At 40.2% G+C, this 20,080-nt stretch overlaps 2 protein-coding genes across 3 annotated transcripts; both read right to left on the minus strand.

The window, feature by feature from the left end:
- Nucleotides 1-933: 933 nt before the first annotated feature.
- LOC311034828 (serine/threonine-protein kinase/endoribonuclease IRE1-like) lies at nt 934-3,616 on the minus strand. 2 transcript variants are annotated; one of them, XM_084042848.1, is made up of 6 exons: nt 3,063-3,616; nt 2,785-2,945; nt 2,480-2,700; nt 2,257-2,380; nt 1,186-1,277; nt 934-1,087 (listed from the first exon to the last, which is right to left on the minus strand). In XM_084042848.1, the coding sequence occupies exons 1-6, from the start codon at nt 3,607-3,609 to the stop codon at nt 949-951; spliced, it is 1,284 nt and encodes a 427-aa protein (XP_083898974.1). In that variant the 5' UTR covers nt 3,610-3,616; the 3' UTR covers nt 934-948. The 2 variants fall into 2 exon arrangements, with proteins under 2 accessions (XP_083898974.1, XP_083898973.1); XM_084042847.1 differs by having other exon boundaries at nt 1,186-1,265; nt 2,239-2,380.
- Nucleotides 3,617-6,589: 2,973 nt separating this feature from the next.
- Nucleotides 6,590-15,399, minus strand: LOC311035049 (CD276 antigen homolog; the record flags this gene model as incomplete). Its single annotated transcript, XM_084043129.1, has 3 exons — nt 6,590-6,900; nt 11,612-11,950; nt 15,351-15,399. The coding sequence occupies 3 exons, from the start codon at nt 15,397-15,399 to the stop codon at nt 6,590-6,592; spliced, it is 699 nt and encodes a 232-aa protein (XP_083899255.1).
- Nucleotides 15,400-20,080: the final 4,681 nt, after the last annotated feature.

The raw sequence follows: 20,080 nt of genomic DNA on the forward strand, positions 1-20,080 counted from the left end.
TAGATCTGCTATTTTTGAAAAATCGCGAAAATGTGTGCAAACCTTTGAATATATATATATATATATTCATGCGAACGTTTGTAACTCAAATCTTTGCTTCTGGGGGTCCCTGGAACAAAATATTTGAGATGGGGGTCTGCGGCCAAATACATATCATTTTGGGGGTCCTTGGAATGAAAAAGTTTTAGAAACACTGCTATAGAGTACAGAAGTCCTGACGTCAATCGTTCATCCCCTGGGTCGTAAAGTAATTTCTCTATGGAGAATAATATTGGGTCATCTTAGAATGGTCGCATATACTAATTCGGCAGAAGTAACAACGTTTTCTCACCGTCAGTTGATGCTTCATATCCATAAGAGTTTTGGAACACAGTTCTTATTTGACGCGATATTAAAGACGTCTATGGGAATTCAGAATGGGGGGGGGACGCAACCTAGGTAGGAAGCATAAATTACGTCAGACTTCGGTGCTCGATAGTCAAACTGAAGCTGTAGTGACCAATTATTTGTTTACAAACATTGAGACTAAACACGCAGCTGCCGGTTTTATGTAATCAATTCCCAACAGATCCCCAAACCTGTTGTTTAGGGAAGCGCTGGTTTCAGTTCATTCAATGTCCTCATGTGTGTTGGCTGGACAGGCCATATACACACACATACACGCTACATGTACTCCTATTGGCTGGGGAGGGTGATCTTTGTTGCTACATGTACAGTACTCCTATTGGCTGGGCAGCCCCTGTCAATGGGGAATGTTGAGTGGGAAGCGCTAGGTCCTCCCGGTGGAGACAACTAGATTAGGAAGGGAACATGTTTTGTTACAGGATACTGCATATTGGACTCTTTAATCATGAGAGTCCTTCAAGTCACTGAGTCATCGAATACTGATTCTTCCTTTTATAGACTGAAAAGAGTCTTTCTCACTTTTTCTCAATGGTTTGTGGACTTTCATTCAGAATCTTCTGTGTGAAACATGTCCTTCAGGGTTGGCCTTGAGTTCCAGTCTTGTTTTTGGGCAAACTGATAAACACATCCAAACAGATCAGGAAACATCTCCATCAGGTCAACACCAGCTGCCTCTTCAGCACTGTGAACACAAAGCAGTGATCAGTGGAGTCACAACATATTTATAAATGGACAGGATTGACTTCTGTGTGTGTTGTTTTTAAATGTAATTAAACTTACTAGTGTTCATGGAGATTGTGAATGAAGCGCAGCAGTCCAAAAGAGTTCTCAGGGTACGACTTCATTTCATCCATCTTCAACTCAAGTGGTAACTGGAAAACAATATATATAGATGAAATGAAAGGGACTTGATATATTCACGCGCGTGCACACGCACACGCACACACTATATATATATATATATATATATATATATATATATAAATATAAGCCACGCCATCAGTATCCAATGAGAAGAAGCAACTGAAGTCAGACTGGAAAAACTAGGAAAACATAGAGCTCGGGAACAGCTGGATATGAGCTTTAAATTATGCTTTAGTTCCCTTGCCAAGGCACGTGTATTTAAACAGCACATTTCCTACACAAAGGCATTTAAAGGCATTACAAAGGTATCGTAAGGGAATGATGAGATAATGCAATATTCATTCATTCCAACTTCTAGTGTGTTTCACCAACTGGGTTCTGGTGAGACTGAAGACTGACTTAAGGCTGTGATGAACATTTTGAAGAACATAAGAGTCTAGAGAACCTCAGTGTAAACATTCTTATCATGGCAGCTGTTGACTCAGCACATTATAGATCTGTTCTTTCATGTCTAACTGTGTCTCACGTCACAAGATCTGAGAATATAAGCTGACATATCAGAAGCACTAACCTCCTCATTTACTCTGAACTTTCTTGTTAGAAATGTATGAATTTGGTTGTTAAATAGAACGCTGTAGATTCTACATCTAGATGATGTGGTACATTTCTCCTATTACAGTAGACTGTCTCATCTTATTTTTGTTAGGAGTCTTTGTGGAAATTATTTCTTAAGTTACACTGAAGATTTCAATGTTAAAGTGAAGTAAAGAATACAACAAATAAAGTAGAGAAATGGAGAAAAAAAGTAGAGAAAATAAAGGTTAAGTGCAATTTAAGGCATACAAACATTATTTTGTAGGTCAACTTTCTGTCAGTAAAAGTTGCGTCGTTTGATCATGAAGTCATCACATTGACGGGGGGGACGGGGACGGGGGGGGCTACATGATGTTGGATTCATTTATCCAACACTATTAGTAATAAAGTCACCTTGTGTTTCCATGTGTTGAACTGTCCCTGCTCAGCATACTGGTCCAGTACAGTGATGAGGTCCTTGTCATCATCTGGACAGTTCTCAACCTCCTTTCCAATCCTTCTCAAGTACTCTACTCTCCTGAAAAAATATACTGAAAGCATTAGACTATGATGAACTGAAATAACGTTTAGATATCAGTGAATGAATGAATAATGGGGAAGGGAAAATCTATCATACCTGTCGTTTGACCAAAATAAAGGATGAGACAAGCATTCCTCCACTCTAGGTCTTTTCTTTGGGTCTTCATTGATCATCCTCTCGATGAGATCCTTGGCAACCACATCCTGAACCTGGTGCAGGTTGTACTTTCCATCCAGAATGTTGCCTTCACATTTAACGCCTTTGCCAAATGGATGCTCTCCTCCAGACAGGATGTAGTATATCAACATCCCAGCCACCTTAAGAATGAGCATGTACATTGAGTAAGAACATTTTGATGTTGTTATTAATTAAATTATTCTCACACAGAAAAAAAGAACAACCTGGATATCGGTGCTTTTTTTATATGGGAATTTATCATTGTCCAAAGTCTCCTTTGCCTTCCAGTGTTTCGTTCCTGCAACTCTTGTAACTAGGGTTGTTTGTCCTTTGGGTAATTCTCGGCTTATTCCAAAATCTGATAGTCTTGCCTTGCTTTGAATATCTGCAAGGAGAATTGTGTATATCAACATAATAAAGGGTTTTAGATCATAAATTCAGCATATGTTGCATATATTTCTGATTTTATTTGCTTATTGAATTTTTTGTTTCCGTAGCTTACCAATCAAGACATTCTGGGGCTTGATATCACGGTGGAGAATTTTAGGATCCTGGCGATGAAGAATATGTAAGCTCTGGACAAACTGATGTGCAAGTTGTTTCTTCATAAAGTCAGAAAGGTTGTGTTCAGTGATGTATTCTGCCAGGGAGTATTCACACAACTGAAGACCAAGATAACCAAAGTTTGTATCTTCTGCAAAGTCAACATATCGTACAATTGAAGGATGTTTAAGCTTTGGAAGACGTAAAAAGTCTGTCTCGTTCTTCAGCACATGAAAGAAGAATTTAGACATTCTTTTCACTGCGACTTCAGTGCCATCATCTGTTAACCCTAAGAAGACCTCAACTCCATCACCTCCCACTGCGATACGGAATTCTTCTTCTGCCACAAACAGAAGACTCCTAACTTTGATAACTTTACAGTCATCAATGTTTGCAAGCTTCTCTAACTTTGGCCTCCATCTTTTACTGACTGGGATCCATTTCCGTGGTTCTGGTGATGTAATAGGAATGATGTCATCTCTCAGCTCCTCCTCTTCTCCTGACATGTCTCTCATGTCAGTCATCTCATTGCATTCTGATGGCTCTGTAATGAAACACATGTAAACTTCATATTCTGTGATTGGAATATATATATATATATATACATGTGTGTGTGTGTGTGTGTGTGTGTGTGTGTGTGTGTGTGTGTGTGTGTGTGTGTGTGTGTGTGTGTGTGTGTGTGTGTGTCACAATACGATTTGTATTTAATTTCAATTATTAGGCTATTGACTCTTGATTTGGAAAGAAAAACACTTGTTTCTCAATGAATAACAATTATAAATAACAAATGAGAATCTAGAATAATAAAATGTTTAACATATTAATATTATAACCTTTGGGTTTTATGTCCCAACAACTGTCATTGACATCTTCAAAGTCTTCTTTGAAAAGTTATGTTTTTTTCTCCTACACTACACTGTATCGTCAATTTTGATAACTTTTCGGTACACACACACACACACACACACTCCTTTTTCAAATCGGCCTCATGGTGGCGCTATAATAGGCCCATTCATGTGTTAGCTAGAGTACAGTTTTGAGGTATTTGTACTTTACTTGAGCATTTCTAATTGTCTCCGCCAGGAGACTATGTTTTCTTTCTCGTCCTTCCGTGTGTCCACCAAGCTAACTTTGGTCAAGCTTCACGTGACACGTGATACATACACGTGACGGTTGAAAGGGTGTGCTTTGATTGGCTAGCCAGACGCATGATGAAATAGAGACCTGTAAATAGGTGTGTCACTTCAAAAGATCATTTATATCTTTTGAAGTGAGGTAAAACGGGATTAATCAGGAACAGTACTGGCGGAGACCTGTGCTCCGAGGAGCACATTTTCTAGTTTTCTTTACTTTTATTCTACTCCACACGGCAAATATTGTACTTTTACTCCACTACAATTATTTGAAAACTTTAGTTACTAGTTACTTTGTAGATTTTGATTATTATTACAAAACAAAACACACTAACCACTTCAACCGTGTATATTTTTCGGACATTTGAAAATAGCAGATCTACAAGCTCAAGTAAGCTTAAGTAGGACATTTGAGTACTTTTTCAACTACTGCATATAGGCCACACCTACATTATTTGTATCTGACAGGATTCCCTAATAGGCCAAGGAAGATCAGCCACTCAAATGCCCAACACTTTTGGCCACTTTGTAACATGTTAACACTGTTGATCAATTTAATCAATATATTGAAGTTATATTTCTCACCCTGCAGGAAGATCTGTTCTTCATCTGAAACAATACGAAATATTGGATTATATCATCATCTTGTACACACAGTCAAAAGTTACATTTGACTGTACACACACACACACACACACACACACACACACACACACACACACACACACACACACACACACACACACACACACACACACACACACACACACTAACCTCCTTGACATATGGTGGAGATTATTGTGGCTTCGTCTCGTTCTGTAAAAGTAGAGATGTGAGACAGTGAGAGGTCAGTGTGGAGACAATAATCATTTAGATCTTCACATTGTTATCATTATAGATTATAGTTACATGAATGGATGGATGTGTCAAATATGGATTTGAAAAAATATATATATATTAACAAATGAGTTCAAGACTTACTAGTTTTCTTCTTCTTTTTCCAGTATAAATATCCCAGTATTGTTGACACCAAGATGATGATGATCACTGAAATAACAATCCCTGTAATCACTCCTACAGTTGGTCCTCTCTCAGTTGGTCCTCTCTCTGAAACACAGTGAGTCATGACACAACTGTTACATTATGTAAAATTATAATGAATCCATCAATTCTGTGGTGATGTTACAGTAAGTCACTTTGGATAAATGTACATTTATTAATACATAAGTGTGAATTTATTATTACATAAACAAATAAATATACATTTCCTTTGCTTATCAAGAAGCCTGAGAAAGACTTCTGCTTTGTTGTGAGTCCAGAGTAGAAACAGCTTCACATGTGGATGAAGACTTTATGATGAAATGATAATCTGACGTAGTCGTTCACATCAAGTTATATGTTGTTGTTTTTTTGTTGTTTTTTACAATGTGTTGTTTAGGACCACAGTTCAATGTATAGTTTTAATAAATAGTTTAATAGTTGACAGTTATAGGTATTAAGGTATATTGATCAAACATCATTTCTATGTTAGTGCATGACATACATTTTTCCCATAGAGATTTTGGGAAATATTTATATTAATTATTATAAGCCTAGAACCAAGCCATCCAGGCTCCTGGTGAAACAAGGCGATAAAACATTTGATTATGTGTCAAAACATATTTGAAAACAGCAAAAAAGGGTATTTATTAAATATAGTATATAATATAATTATTATAAATATTCAAATATGTTTTACACAGAATGTTTTATGGTCTTGATTCACCAGGATTCTGGATGGCCCTATAGTGCACAACCAATGTGATAAATACATAACTGTAATACAACTATAGTAACAAGAAGGGATGGCAGATTAAATGAGTTATAAAGCTCACTCTGGCCCAATGGTTGTGTTGTGTAAATATAGCAGGTAAAAGTGTAAAGAGTATGTATGTGCAGATTAAGGATGCAACAGTTAATCAAATGAATAGATTTAATAAATTATAAAACGTAATCGATAATCAATTTTAGTTAAGACTAATTGATTTAATAAAACAATATCTATATCTCTGTACGTCATCCTCAGATGAGCCCTCCATCTGTGTCTCCAGTCATCTCCATACTGTACATCTGTCCAGTTTGTTTGTGTTTTTTAAACCACCATTTGTCTTTGATTATCACATCCACGTATGTAGGTGTGGGACGTGCTTTTGATCAATGACCGTTAATCACATGGAGCCCCGCCTCTCATTCACAATGTTTTACTCTGCAATCGACTTGTCTTATTTCTTACAAACTACTTTCAAACCTTCATTAATCATTACAGTGAGTGAATACAGTGTTACAGTATGACAGAGGTGTTTACAGAGGTTCCTCAAGGTGTTAAACAGTGAAGGAAAGGTTCATTACCTGAGATGTAAGGTTGTAGTATCTCAACACTGTAGTTGATGTGTGGTAGGTCAACTCTACAGGTCATATGCTCTGTTAGAGCCACTGTCACAGTCCTCTGGACAACATAACAGTGATCTGAACGTTTCTCTGTCACTGAGGGTTCAGTATTGATGTTGTTTCCATCACTGTCCAGCCAAGACATCTCAGGTTCAGGATACCAGCACCCAGAATCACATATCCAAGATTCAATATCACCTATTCCAGTTAAAGAGATCACTGGCTGAGACACAGCACCTACAAAAACACATAAACAGATCATTATCAGTCATTATCAGTCAGTCAGTCAGTCAGTCAGTCAGTCAGTCAGTCAGTCAGTCAGTCAGTCAGTCAGTCAGTCAGCAGCTGGGTTTGTTACCAAAACAAAAAGTAAATTATTACTCTTTTAAAAATTAATATTTTCACTTTACTTATTCCCTGCACAGTAAGTAGTTACATGACATACTCCTTATTACGGGGCCAGGCTTCCAGCATGGACCCGTATTGTTATTCTGATTAATCCGTTTATTCTGCCACTTTTGGCAGTTCTGGCTGAACCGTGCAGTCGCTTTTTATGAAACTCGGCCATATGATAGATGGTCATGAAAAACGATGAAGAAATAATTCTCACAATCTTTCGTCAAAAGGTGGCGCTATAGCACTCAATTGAAAAATGCCAACTTTGAACAGGTACAACTCATGCCCTGTTTCACCTACAGCCATGAAACTTCGATGCACACATGCGTCTCCTCATGCTGAACAACTTTCACACTCTGACTTTTGACCTCTGACCTTTAGATCTCCCACCATTTTGAATTATATGAAAAACAGTTAAAACCTATCTCCTCCTGGGATTTTTGAGCAATCTGCACGAAACTTTTTACACATGAACTTTGGACCTATGCCAAAAAACGTTTGCAAAATATTTTCCATAAGTGAAAAAATGAAGCTTTAATGAGCCAATGAATATTGCAGTTTTATGACAATTATTCATCTGCCCCTAACACATACATGCAGACTTACCATTCTTTGAAACAGAAATGCAGAAATGTAAAGGGCCATTCCAAATATCACTGAAACCAATCTTACTCCAATTGGTCAAACGGGGGCGCTATAGCAATTTTTTTAAAATTGAAACTTTAAACAGGCAAAAGTCATGCCTCGTTTGGCCGACAGCCATTAGACCTGCTTACACATGTGCCTTGACTAATGAGGAACACATCACGTTGACCAGTAAGCACCACCCTTAGATTGTCCGCAATCTTGAGCAGTTTGAAAAACACTTAAACCCAGGATTTTTCAGCTATTTGCGTGAAACTGTATGATCAGTGTGATCTCTTTTTTCAGAGGTTTGTCTGTTGGTCCAATAGCGTCCCGCTTAAGTGTATGTCTCACAACCTCAAGGTCACAGGTTCAAGCCTCACTTGGTGCAGACTTCATCTAAGTTGCATTTCACACAACATGACTATCAATGAATACATTTGCAATTGTTAAAGATAACATGAAATACTTAATTGAGTGTTTTTTACATACTTCATTGTGAAAATAGCTGATCTACAATCTCACAACTTTTCAGATAGCAATGAGAGTATGTTTTTTCAATGTATAACATACTTCATTGTGAAAATAGCCGATGTACAATCTGACAACTTTTAATGGTTTGTGAGCTTGTAGATCGGCTACTTTCACTAGTTTTGGTTCTGAGGAGATGTACAATTTCTTCATTGGTAAATGGTTTGTGAACGAGTGATCTTTGTGTTAGTGAAACAGGGGCTTGGGTCATGACAGAAGGCAAGAGTTTGTGATCCTCAACAGACAATATCAGCCTGGACAAAGCTATAGCACTATAGGTAGTGTTGCAGCTACCTAAGAGTGCCTCACGATCGCAAGGTTGCCGGTTCAAGCCTCACATGATGCAGACTCATTTAAGTTGAATTGCAAAAAACAATCAATCTATTCCGTTTCCATGGCTCTCTCTCTCTCTCTTCAATCTATTCCGTTTCTATCTTCAATCTATTCCGTTTCCATGTCTCTGTCTCTTCAATCTATTCCGTTTCTATCTTCAATCTATTCCGTTTCCATGTCTCTCTCTCTGTCTCTTCAATCTATTCCGTCTCTCTCTCTCTCTCTCTCTCTCTCTCTCTCTCTCTCTCTCTCTCTCTCTCTCTCTCTCTCTCTCTCTCTCTCTCTCTCTCTCTCTCTCTCTCTCTCTCTCTCTCTCTCTCTCTCTCTCTCTCTCTCTCTCTCTCTCTCTCTCTGAGGGTCGGCCATAGCTGAGTGGTTAGTGAGCCCGCCTAGAAAGCCAGAGGCTCTGGTTGACCCAGGTACGATTCCAGGCCAGGTCAGCAAATGTGTCAATGAAATGAAATGTGTCCCTGAGCAAGACTCTTAACCCCTAATTGCTCACAGGCCCTCATTGGAAACAAGACCGCAAGGACTTTCATGAACTGACCTGTTAAAGGAATTATCATTTCTCTTTCTCTCTCCTGGCCCCGTATTATCGCTGCTTGCAGCTATATTATTACTTTTCCATTACAACCCTCACATTATGTAATTGCATCTTTTCCCTCCATTTTCAGACTGAATGTGAACCAATAGATGTTCATCTTCAGCCTACACTGATCACTGTGGTCGGCTCTGTTCCTTTATAAGTTTATGCAGCCTAGTTTGCAGATTTAGATAATTATTACAAAACATACATTAACTACTTAAACGTTATACTAAGGCTATTCACATCATGACACTCTTTTGAAACATCATGACAAATTTAAGTGGACAATATAGCTGCAAGCAGCGATAAGCGGGGCCATGGAATTCAGAAAGAAAAAAGAAAGAAGCAATGATAAGTAATATGCACAATAAGCCATAGAAACATAGAAGACTGAACTTGAGAGAAAGAAAACCATGCAATTAACATGAGCATTCTAAACCCTCACTAACCCTAACCTCAGTAAAACTATGCCTACCCCTAACCTCAAGAAATACTATGCGTAAGCCTACGAATGCCAAATCATGATCACCTCAACACATCGTCGGGGACAGGGACCGAACCAGCGACCTCTGGACTAGCCTGCCTTTCTTCTCATTGAGCTAGAGATATGATAGCCTCAGTAGTGTCTGCTGATATTTATAAGTATTTCCGTCCATTATGAACCAAGCCTCTGTGTCCCGAACTACTCTAGATCACTGGTTCACAAACCATTTACCAATAAAGACATTTTTTGTCTCCTCGCAACGAAAACTAGTGAAAGTAGCCGATCTACAAGCTCACAAAACGTTGTGTATCTGAAAAGTTGTGAGATTGTGGATCGGCTATTTTCACAATGAAGTATGACATACATTGCAAAAACATACTCTCTCAAAGAACTGTACTCCAAAAAGTTGTGAGGTTGTAGATCGGCTATTTTAACAATGAAGTACGCCATACATTGAAAATAACTACTCTCAAAAAAGCATTTCATGGTATCTTTAACAATTGAACAAGTATTATTTGATACAGTCATGTTGTGTGCAATGCAATTGAAATGAATTCTGCATGAAGTGAGACTTGAACCGACGACCCTGTGGTTACAAGGCAGATAATCTCTCAAGAACAGATTCTGCTCTGCGTTGGAATCTGTCGGTAGCCGTGTTGACAACCCGTGCGCATTGTTTTCAAGTGGGTGTGCCTTCAGATCAGGAAGCAGGCCGCGCTTTACCCAATCAAATGTAGTGGGCGGGATTCACGTGTCCGTCCACCCGTCCCCCTCGAAACTAACCGAAACTAATTTTACAATAGCGTCCTCGGAGCAGACAAAACCACAGAAAGATATTCACATTTTAACTTACTCTTTCATCATAGAAACAAGTGGGCTTATAACCAAAACCATCCATGTTCTCTGGGAGAAGTGGTGTTAGTGTTCCATGTAGAAATATTGTTAGTGGGAATGAAAACATAGTCGCACCAACCGGAAGTGATGCGCTGAAGGCAGACACAAACCCCGGTTTCCTTGCGCACTGGTGTTACGTTTGCTTCCTGCCAGACCCAACAGACATAGAACAAACAGCAGAGGTCGCTGTTTTTCATTTTCAGTTGGGTCTGGCTACGCGAGACTACAAGGCAGATGGTATAGCAATCAAGCCATTGGACCAATAGACCTGAACTGGTGAAAAAGGAGCTCACACAGATCACACAGTTTCATGCCAATTGCTCAGAAATCCTGGGTTTAAATGTTTTTCAAACTGCTCAATATGGCGGAAAATCTAAGGGCGGAGCTTACTGGTCAAAGTGATAGAAGTTTTCCTCATGGGTCAAGGCACATATGTAAGCAAGTTTCATGGCTGTCGGCCAAACGAGGCATGACTTTTAACTGTTTAAAGTTTGCATTTTCAAAAAATTGCTATAGCGCCCCCCTTTGACCAATTGGAGTAAGATTGGTTTCAGTGATATTTGGAATGACCCTCTATATTATTGCAAAGTTTCAAACAAATGTGAGTCTGCATGTATGTGTTAGGGGCAGACGAATAATTTTCATAACACTGCAATATTCATTGGATCATAAACAATCCCCAGTTTGTCGGCATAGGTCCAAAGCTCATGTGTAAAAGGTTTCTTGCAGATTGCTCAAAAATCCCAGGAGGAGATAGATTTTTACTGTTTTTCATATAATTCAAAATGGTGGGAGATGAGTTGTACCTGTTCAAAGTTGGCATTTTCAATTGAGTGCTACAACGCCACCCTTTGGCCAATGGTTGTGAGTTTCGGGCCTTGGCCGTTTGGCATAGCCCTCTACCATATTGCCGAGTTTCGTAAAAAGTGACCACACGGTTAGGCCAGGAGAGAAAAAACGGCGGAAGAATAGTAAAACCCAAGAGTTTCAAAGACGTTTCGAGCCTATAGGCCTCGAACCCTCAATAATAAGTAAAAAGTGTCAATCAGAATGAATCTTGATGACATGACAACAGAGGTACCGATTTGACCAAACCTTACCAACACGGAGCTGGATCAAACTGCTGCTCTTCAGGGCTGGAACAAAACACTTGTACGTCCCCTCGTCTGAGAGCTTCACCCTGGACAGCTTCAGTGAGATGTTACCACGAGACAACTCCTCACCAAACAGGAACGTCCTCTGCTTGTACAATGGGTTGTTATGCCGGAGCATGCCACGTCCATCTTGAAGAATGTGCACGAATTCCGGCTTCAGGTCGGGTCTCAACCACTCCACTGTCTTCCTCTCCATGTCAAAAGGCGGTTCAATGCGACAGTGAAGAATCACATCATCGTCCACTTTGGCCAGCACAGCCTGAGATGACCCAATCACCTGATTGCCTTAAAACAAAATAAAATGGGTTTAGTGTATAGTGATTTAATTATTTTTAGATATATGCTGTTTACTTGAAGTATATTTACAACAAACACACTGATTCACTCAACACTACATTATACAGTAGCCTGGTAAACCCTCCCTCCGGAAATCTCATTTTCATTCGATGTCAGGAAGGAGTCTGGCATGATCGCCCATTCTGCAATATTGGCTGCGGGCTGGAGTTGGGCGGGAGTAATACCGTTGACTGACAACCCCTTCAGCCAATGATCGTTTTTCCCCTTCAGCCAATTGCAGTGGATTTTTACGACCTCCGTCACTAATATGACGCAGCGGGACTTTTGAGACGGCCCAGCCCAAAATAGGTTGCCTTATGCGGATACATGCGTGTCACAGCCCGCCCCTCCCGGTTCTCTGAATTTATATTTTTAAATAGGCTCTGTCATGATTAATTGACCACATATATGAAGTTAAACAACTAAATTCTATCCAAACGATATCTTAATAGTAAATTCCGTGCCTCAAAAAAGAAGTTTGAGACCGTTTTAAAAACAAAAGTAAGAAGTGAAGGCACTCACAGAACAACAATGGCTGCCGTTCGTCTTTTTTCGGCGTCACTCAGGCTGCACTCGGCTTCATTCGGGCTCACTCGAACTCGCCACCTGATTGGCCAACGTAAGCTGTCAATCACAGAACGATGAGCGACGACGCTGATAGGCGCGGTTAGGTCCTGATTTCGCTGGAAACTCCCCAATATTGCAGAATGGGCGTTCATGCCAGACTCCTTCCTGACATCGAATGAAAATGAGATTTCCGGAGGGAGGGTTTACCAGGCTAATTATACAGTGCATTCCAGTCTAATTTATAGTATAACGGTGTTGCTTGCCAAAAAAAAAACACATCTACAAGCTAAAAAAAAACACATAGTTTGTAAGCATGCAGAACTGTACTTTTTGGCAAGGGAGATGCGATGGAGTATAAATTGAACTCAACAGTCTACTTTTGAATGTATTGATGTCATTAGCTGTATTCTGTGTACTGACTGCACACTGTTTACATTTTTACACTTTTGAGTTTTCGATCAAATTGATAACCACATTTAATGGAAAATGAAAGTCTGCATTAAACAAATGTTAATAACTGTATTAGATTGCATCATGTACTTGACCTAGTTTATTTGGTAGGGACAGTGCACATTAATGAATACAAAACATGATTATGAATGTAAATATGCCGGATTTAGTAGCTAATTTCCATCCGTAGTCAACATTAAAACCAGGAACAAACATAAACAGGAAGGTAAATATTAACGTAGAGCTGTGCCAGTGCAGTGGCCCATCTCTCTCCTTCTCTCATACAGCGTGTGTGCGTGTGTGTTTTAGTTAAAGGGACTATGACATGGCCCGAAAATATAATGTATGATACTGTACGTCATGTGGTCTCTCTGAAAACAGTTTGAAAACGGGGCGGGGCGTATCACAGAATCATTGACATTTGCAGTGACCTCTACATAATTTGTCTTTTATTTGTAAATATGGGTATATAAAATATATATTCCCCTTCAAATCTCTTAGTTATACCAACATTGTTCATGTGAAGTAGTTTGTTTATGCTTATCTACTTATATAATCGAGGAGTGACTTCCGCCCCCCCGCTGACGCTATACCCACAGCTCTGTAATCGACTAAACACAACGCCGACACACCACATCTCGCCAACACAGTAGCCACGGCGTGTGCGCAGAATTAACAGGTGGCGTAGGCCACCTATCATTGTTCACTACACAGTTTCCACGTCGCAACATAATTTATTCCACTCACCACATTACGGACAAAACGGAAGGTGAAACAGTTTCGTACCGTTTACCGTGCGCACCACCGACACCGAACGGCGACGGCTTTAGCCGAAACAACACGAAGCGCCGACGGGCACACTACAGCGCGTTGTCCTGCTGCATTTGGTAAACACACCAGGCTAGGTTCATGACACCAAAGGATTCAACAGTGATGTCATCATTATATGCAACCCGGAAGTACAAATACCAAGGATACGTCAGTGATGTCAGTCGGGATGCCAGTCGGGATGCCATGTTTTCAAAAACAAGCGACAGAAACAAGCAAGGACGTTCATGAAAAAAAAAAAAAACAGCCCAAGGGGTCCGCCATGTTCCGCGGGGGTCCCCGGGGGTCCCAGCACTCCCAGGAAAAAAAATTATATAATATTTTTTTTTTACCTTTTTTTTTTTACTTTTGGAAATTTTCATCCAACGATTTTGGTACCCCAATATACATGCGCCCATGCTGGGCCCCGTGCGCGGCTAGGGGGTCGGCCGCCCATAGAGCGGCCGGACCTCTAGTTTATTAAAATGCTAAAAATCGCTATAGTTAGAACGCTACAGTACACGGCTCTCTGTCTCCGAAGGGGCTCTCAGCTCTCCTCGGATCCGCTCAGTGTCCCCGCTGGTCGGGGGAGAAATGAAGCTACACGCATGGCGGGGTCGTGGCCGTCACAGCTTGTTTCTAAACAAACTATTCATTATTAATTAATTATTAATTCATTCTTCAGCATCTTTGGTTGATCATCTGCGTACACAAACAGTTTCATTCACAACACCAATCCCATCACAAACCTCTCCCTTCGCTACAAAGCTCCGAGATGAGGTCCCACTGTACCGGCTAGGCTCTAGCCGTTCTGTGTCTCAGTGGGCGGGGAGAAGTACAGGCATTGTATCACCAGCAGTGTTGCCAGATTGCGAGAGAAATAAGCATATAGAAAATAGCCGATCTACTGTACAAGCTCACAACGCGTCTTCATCAACTCGCTTATAATAGAGAGTATGCACATGCGTCACTTTACCACCGAGACACGCCCCCCCTCATCTAGACTGAGTGGCAAACATTGAGCAGCATGGAGCGTTGGAGTCCGTTCCGTTGACCGACAAGGGGCGGGGACATAAATATTTTCGATAAATACATCAAATAAACACCCAGAGCGAGAGGCTCTGGTTGATATTAAGATAAATAAATATGAAATAATGAATCGTTTGTTTAGAAACATGATGTGGCATGATCCACACCCAGCAGGGAGCCACCATGCAGGTAGCCCCTGTGTCCCCGCTTTGAGGTGCTCTCAACCCGGCCATAAATTCACGCCGACACCCTCGGACAAGCTAGGAGACCCAGTGCGCGAAATTACCATAGCGATTACCATGCGTACTCCAAATGTTACGCAACATTGCACTCACATTATACCAGTGGTGAAACGTTACGTATTTTAAAAAAGGGGGGGGGGGGGGGGGGGCGTGGCCTAATGGCTCAATAGCGCCCCCTACAAAAGTTTGTGCTTCAAGCCCGATAATACGGTTTTGCACAAATTGGTACACACTTGTATTATGTCCCGACTTACGAAAAAGTCTCTTGGAGCCATGACCGAAACCAAACAGGAAGTCGGCCATTTTTTATTGATAGTTAACCTGGAGTCTCTCTCTCTGTCTCTCTATCTCTCTCTCTGTCTCTCTGTCTCTCTCTCTTTGCCTCTCTCTCTCTCTCTCTCTCTCTCTGTGTGTCTCTCTCTCTCTGTGTGTCTCTCTCTGTCTCTCTCTGTGTGTGTGTGTGTGTGTGTGTGTGTGTGTGTGTGTGTGTGTGTCTCTCTCTCTCTCTCTCTCTCTCTCTCTCTCTCTCTCTCTCTCTCAGCTCTCTCTCTCTCTTTCTCTCTCGCCGGGGTCCGGCTCCCCACCCCGGACCCCACTTTTGAGAACCAATGTGTCTGCACTGCAGTAGCCTCGCGTAGCCAGACTATATCACTGCGTGGACAGAGTGCAATATTTTTTTGCACTCGCAGATTCGTCTGGTCCCAGGCTAGCACTGCAGGCTGTATAGCCCGATGCATCTGGCTCACTCATCTTCAACAGGAGTTGGATGGGATGGCCTAACGTGTTTAATAAATGAATACATAAATACATTTTGATTGGTCAGAGGTGTAGCAGTCACTGGCGGTCTGAATAAATAAAAGCCGCATTTTTGCTCCGCGAAACTTCATCTTTGATGTGAAAGCTTGCTTTGACTAAGTTTATGTACTTTCGTGCTGTTTACTTTTTGGACTAATTAAGTATTCAATCATTCAATCAATCAATAAAACTTCTTGAGGTGCATAAATTACATAATTAAGAACATAAACATTTTTGTTTTAATTATCATTAAAGAGTAGCCTACAGTCTGGGCTACCTCTGTGAGAAGCTGGTGTTTAGGTAACTTCTGATTTTTTCATGCGAATTATTGGCATGAAAAAATCACCCCCGGTGTGTAAAGGCCTTTAAGTGGTTAAACTGAAGTGACACTGATCGTATTCTGAGGCATCCCTGGACTTGCGTCAAGGCACCCTAAGGTTCCACGGCACCCACTTTGAACCTGTCACTAAAACATCTGCAGGCTGCAGATGTTTTAGTGCAGGGTTTCTCTATAGTGGGGGAAGGGAGCCGCCCAACCGTCACTCCACTGTAATAATAACCTTTAAGTTGTAATAATAAGTTGTATATAACGTTACCTGTCACAGATGTGTTGTAACAGCTGCTCCATATGACCAGGACAATGTTGAAATAAATCCACATCCATGACTTCATGGAACAAACACTGACTTGGAAGGAAAAATACTCCATTGTTGTTGTTTGTAGGCCTACACATTGAGAAAAGTACGGATTTACTTTCGTTCTCATCTATTTAACTAGCTCCAATCAGAACCTCTCCTCCTCTGTATATTTCCTAGATGAGGTTCCACAGCGTCGGGTGCTGACAGACTGCGACACCGGCGAACATTGTCCATTATGCATGATTTTTACCTTTTTCTACACATCGTATCCATAAAGTAAAGGTCAGCCCTCCTGCTCTCAGATGTTTTACATTTTAGCGGCCAAGACATTTTTACTGACGGGTTGAAACAAGCGTTTAAATCACTTATTTAGTCAGCCTGTGGCCAGTCAACCCCCGTCCGCATGCGCAGTACTGCTGCCGTAAGATTGCATTGGTAAAACATGGCCACAGGCTGACTAAATAAGTGATTTAAACGCTTATTTCAACCCGTCGGTAAAATCTTCTTGGCAGCTAAAATGTAAAACATCTGAGAGCAGGAGGACTGACCTTTACTTTATGGATACGATGTGTAAAACATTTTAAGAATCATGCATAATGGACAATGTTTGTCAGTGTCGCACTCTGCCAGGACCCGACGCTGTGGAACCTCATCGAGGAGATATACAGAGGAGAGAGAGGTTCCACAAGGGGGCGGGGCTACTATTTTACACAACATGTCTATGCAATGTGTGCCAGCTCTGTTTCATCACATTTAGGTACATTTACTCAAGTACTGTTACTTAAGTACAGTTTTGAGGTACTTTTACTTTACTGGAGTATTTTCAATTTTCAGTACTTTTACTTCTACTCCACTACATCTCAGAGGCAAATATTGTAGGCCTACTTTTGCTCCACTACAATTATTTGAAAACTTTAGTTACTAGTTACTTTGTAAATTTTGATTAATATTACAATTACAAAACATACATTACCCACTTCAGCCCTATATACATTTCAGCCATTTGAAAATAGCAGATCTACAAGCCCACAATGTGCTTGAGTATTAGATGTATTGTGAATGTGTACTTCCATGTACTGTTGGTCTCATGTCTTACTATAAAGTACATCAATACAATCATACAATCAATCAATCAGATCGCATTGTAGAATGAGCTTGTAGATCGTCTATTTTCAAATGATTTTTATGCATTTTACATTTGAAAACAAGTAAATTGGTACATTCTGCAGAATGAGTGCTTTTACTTTTGGTACTTGAAGTACAATGTGATGCCAATACTTTACTTTTACTCAAGTAAATTTTGAATTCCATAGTTTTACTTGTAACACAGTACTTCTACATTGTAGTATTGATACTTTTACTTAAGGTAAACATGTGAGTACTTTTTCCACCACTACTGTTATTGCAACAACAGTACAAATTAAACCAAATGAAACCACAACTCTTGAAACTAACTACAGTACCTTGACAAACAAACAGAAAACAAGTTAAGCTCGTCCATTGTGGAGCAATTTGAAAACCCTGACAAAAAACATGCTCTCATTTCGTCCTCCATTCATCAGTATGAGTTTGGGAACAGATGTCATGAGACAAAAGACAGTATACAACACATTATTTTTGATGGGAAAATGAATTGCAACAACTATGCAGTGATAGTGAAGAAAAGTCACTTTCTGACAAACCACATATCATTTGACTTGGACTTTCCAGCAGACAGAGAACTGAGAGAAATAAATAAGGAACTGAAACTCAGCCATATGTATTAGTGTACCATACATGGAACTGCGATGTCATCAGAATTCTAAGTATTTGTCTCATCAGCGAGAACTGCTGTGATGGTGAAGAAAGATAACTTGGACAGACATATAAGGGTCCATTTGGTTCCATTCGTATATACACCAGAGTTAGGATTTCATAGTATAGTTTGATTGATTGATTGATTGATTGATGTACTTTATTTAGTAAGACATGAGAACAGTACATGGCAGTACATAACAGTACATGGAAGTACAAATTCGCAATACAAGGTCTACTAAACTGGATAGCTCATTAAGCACTTAGCTTGTTTAAGATGAGATCCCCATGCACACAAATCATGTTGAATCATGTTTGGGGTCACGGATATAACAAATAGTATCAAATGAGGGTCCATGGCCTAATGCTTATTAAACTGGGGGTCCTTGAAATGTAAAAGTTTGAGAACCACTGTTATACTTTACTGTACCATTGCAATTAATGAACAGGTTTATGTTTGGGATGAACGCAGAACTCTTTACATTATCTGGAATGCATCCTTCTAGCAATAAAGGTCTTAATATCTTTACTTTGAGAAACTTGAGATAACGTGATCACCATCACATACTGCAGCTCATGGCTCTTTTCAACTGGTGGTCTGTGGACCACTGGTGGTCCCTTCAGGGGTTTTCAACTGGTGGTCCTTCAGGGGTTTTCAACTGGTGGTTTGCGGACCACTGGTGGTCCGTGGAGGTATTGCATGTGGTCCCTGATCATGCATTCAGTCAGGTTTAAAAAAAAAAACTTAGTAACTCTGTATTTGAGGACAGAGGAATGAATGACATTATCATCATTATCAGTGGTCCTTTGAGGAGGCTTATGCTTCAATTCCAAAAGTACTTCAAGCTTAACTACAAAAGAGGATCAGCTCATTGCCATGTCCACAGACTCTGTCAAGAGACTCATGTATGAACACAGTCCCTTGTGAAGCTCTGGATGAGTTGTCAGGCACACTTCACAGAGCTTGCAGTAAAAGCAAAATGTAGCATTTTCATACCTGAAAAGTAGCATTTTCATACCTGAAAAATAATAATTTTTCAGTACATAATATGTACAGGTTAAGGTTCGAGCCAGAAAATGACATGAGACGTGAGACTCCACTACAGACAAGAAGAGACAAACATGGACCACCCGTGATCATGTCATGGACCACAGTGGTCCATGGACCACTAGTTGAGAAACAGTTCACTCAATGACATGGTGACCTAAGATGACATGTCATTGTTGTTGACAGCAGTTACTGGAACTTCCACAGAAAAGGGAATTGAATCTGAAGAAGTGGAAGTGTAGCCTGGTTGAGCCATCATTATTAGTAAATGTGACAGCAGTTACTGGAACTTCTACGGAAAAGGGAGTTTAATCTGAAGAAGTGGAAGTGTTGCCTGGTTGAGCCATCATTATTAGTAAATAAGCCCATATAATAGCACGTGTCTGCTAACTCATCAGTTAAAGGAGGAGTTCACCCAAAAAATGACTTATTTTCTATCAATTGCACACCCTATGAAGCCTTGAATACATGGATTATTTTTTGTTTTTGTCGCATTCCTAAGCTAATAATTTGATTCCCGTTTCCTACCGGCTAATGTATCCGGTAGGAGACATAAAGTAGATTATTTGTGTCTCCTACCGGAAATACACACGGTCATCAAATTATTGTCTTAGGAATGCCACCCCTTTAACATGAGTTTAATATAGAAGGCTGGATGAAGTAAGAGACATTCTCAAAAACACTCAAACACTCTAAAACGCTCTGCTCA

The sequence above is a fragment of the Gymnoscopelus microlampas genome, assembly GCF_963454915.1.
Source record: "Gymnoscopelus microlampas genome assembly, chromosome: 19".
Taxonomy (NCBI): domain Eukaryota; kingdom Metazoa; phylum Chordata; class Actinopteri; order Myctophiformes; family Myctophidae; genus Gymnoscopelus; species Gymnoscopelus microlampas.

Coding starts and splice junctions, on each gene's coding strand:
- LOC311034828 (XM_084042847.1), bottom strand. CDS start 3,609: ATGTCAGGAGAAGAGGAGGAGCTGAGAGATGACATCATTCCTATTACA. Junction 2,946..3,062: donor GCCCCAGAATGTCTTGATTG/GTAAGCTACGGA, acceptor TTCTCCTTGCAG/ATATTCAAAGCAAGGCAAGA. Junction 2,381..2,479: donor TTATTTTGGTCAAACGACAG/GTATGATAGATT, acceptor ATATTTTTTCAG/GAGAGTAGAGTACTTGAGAA.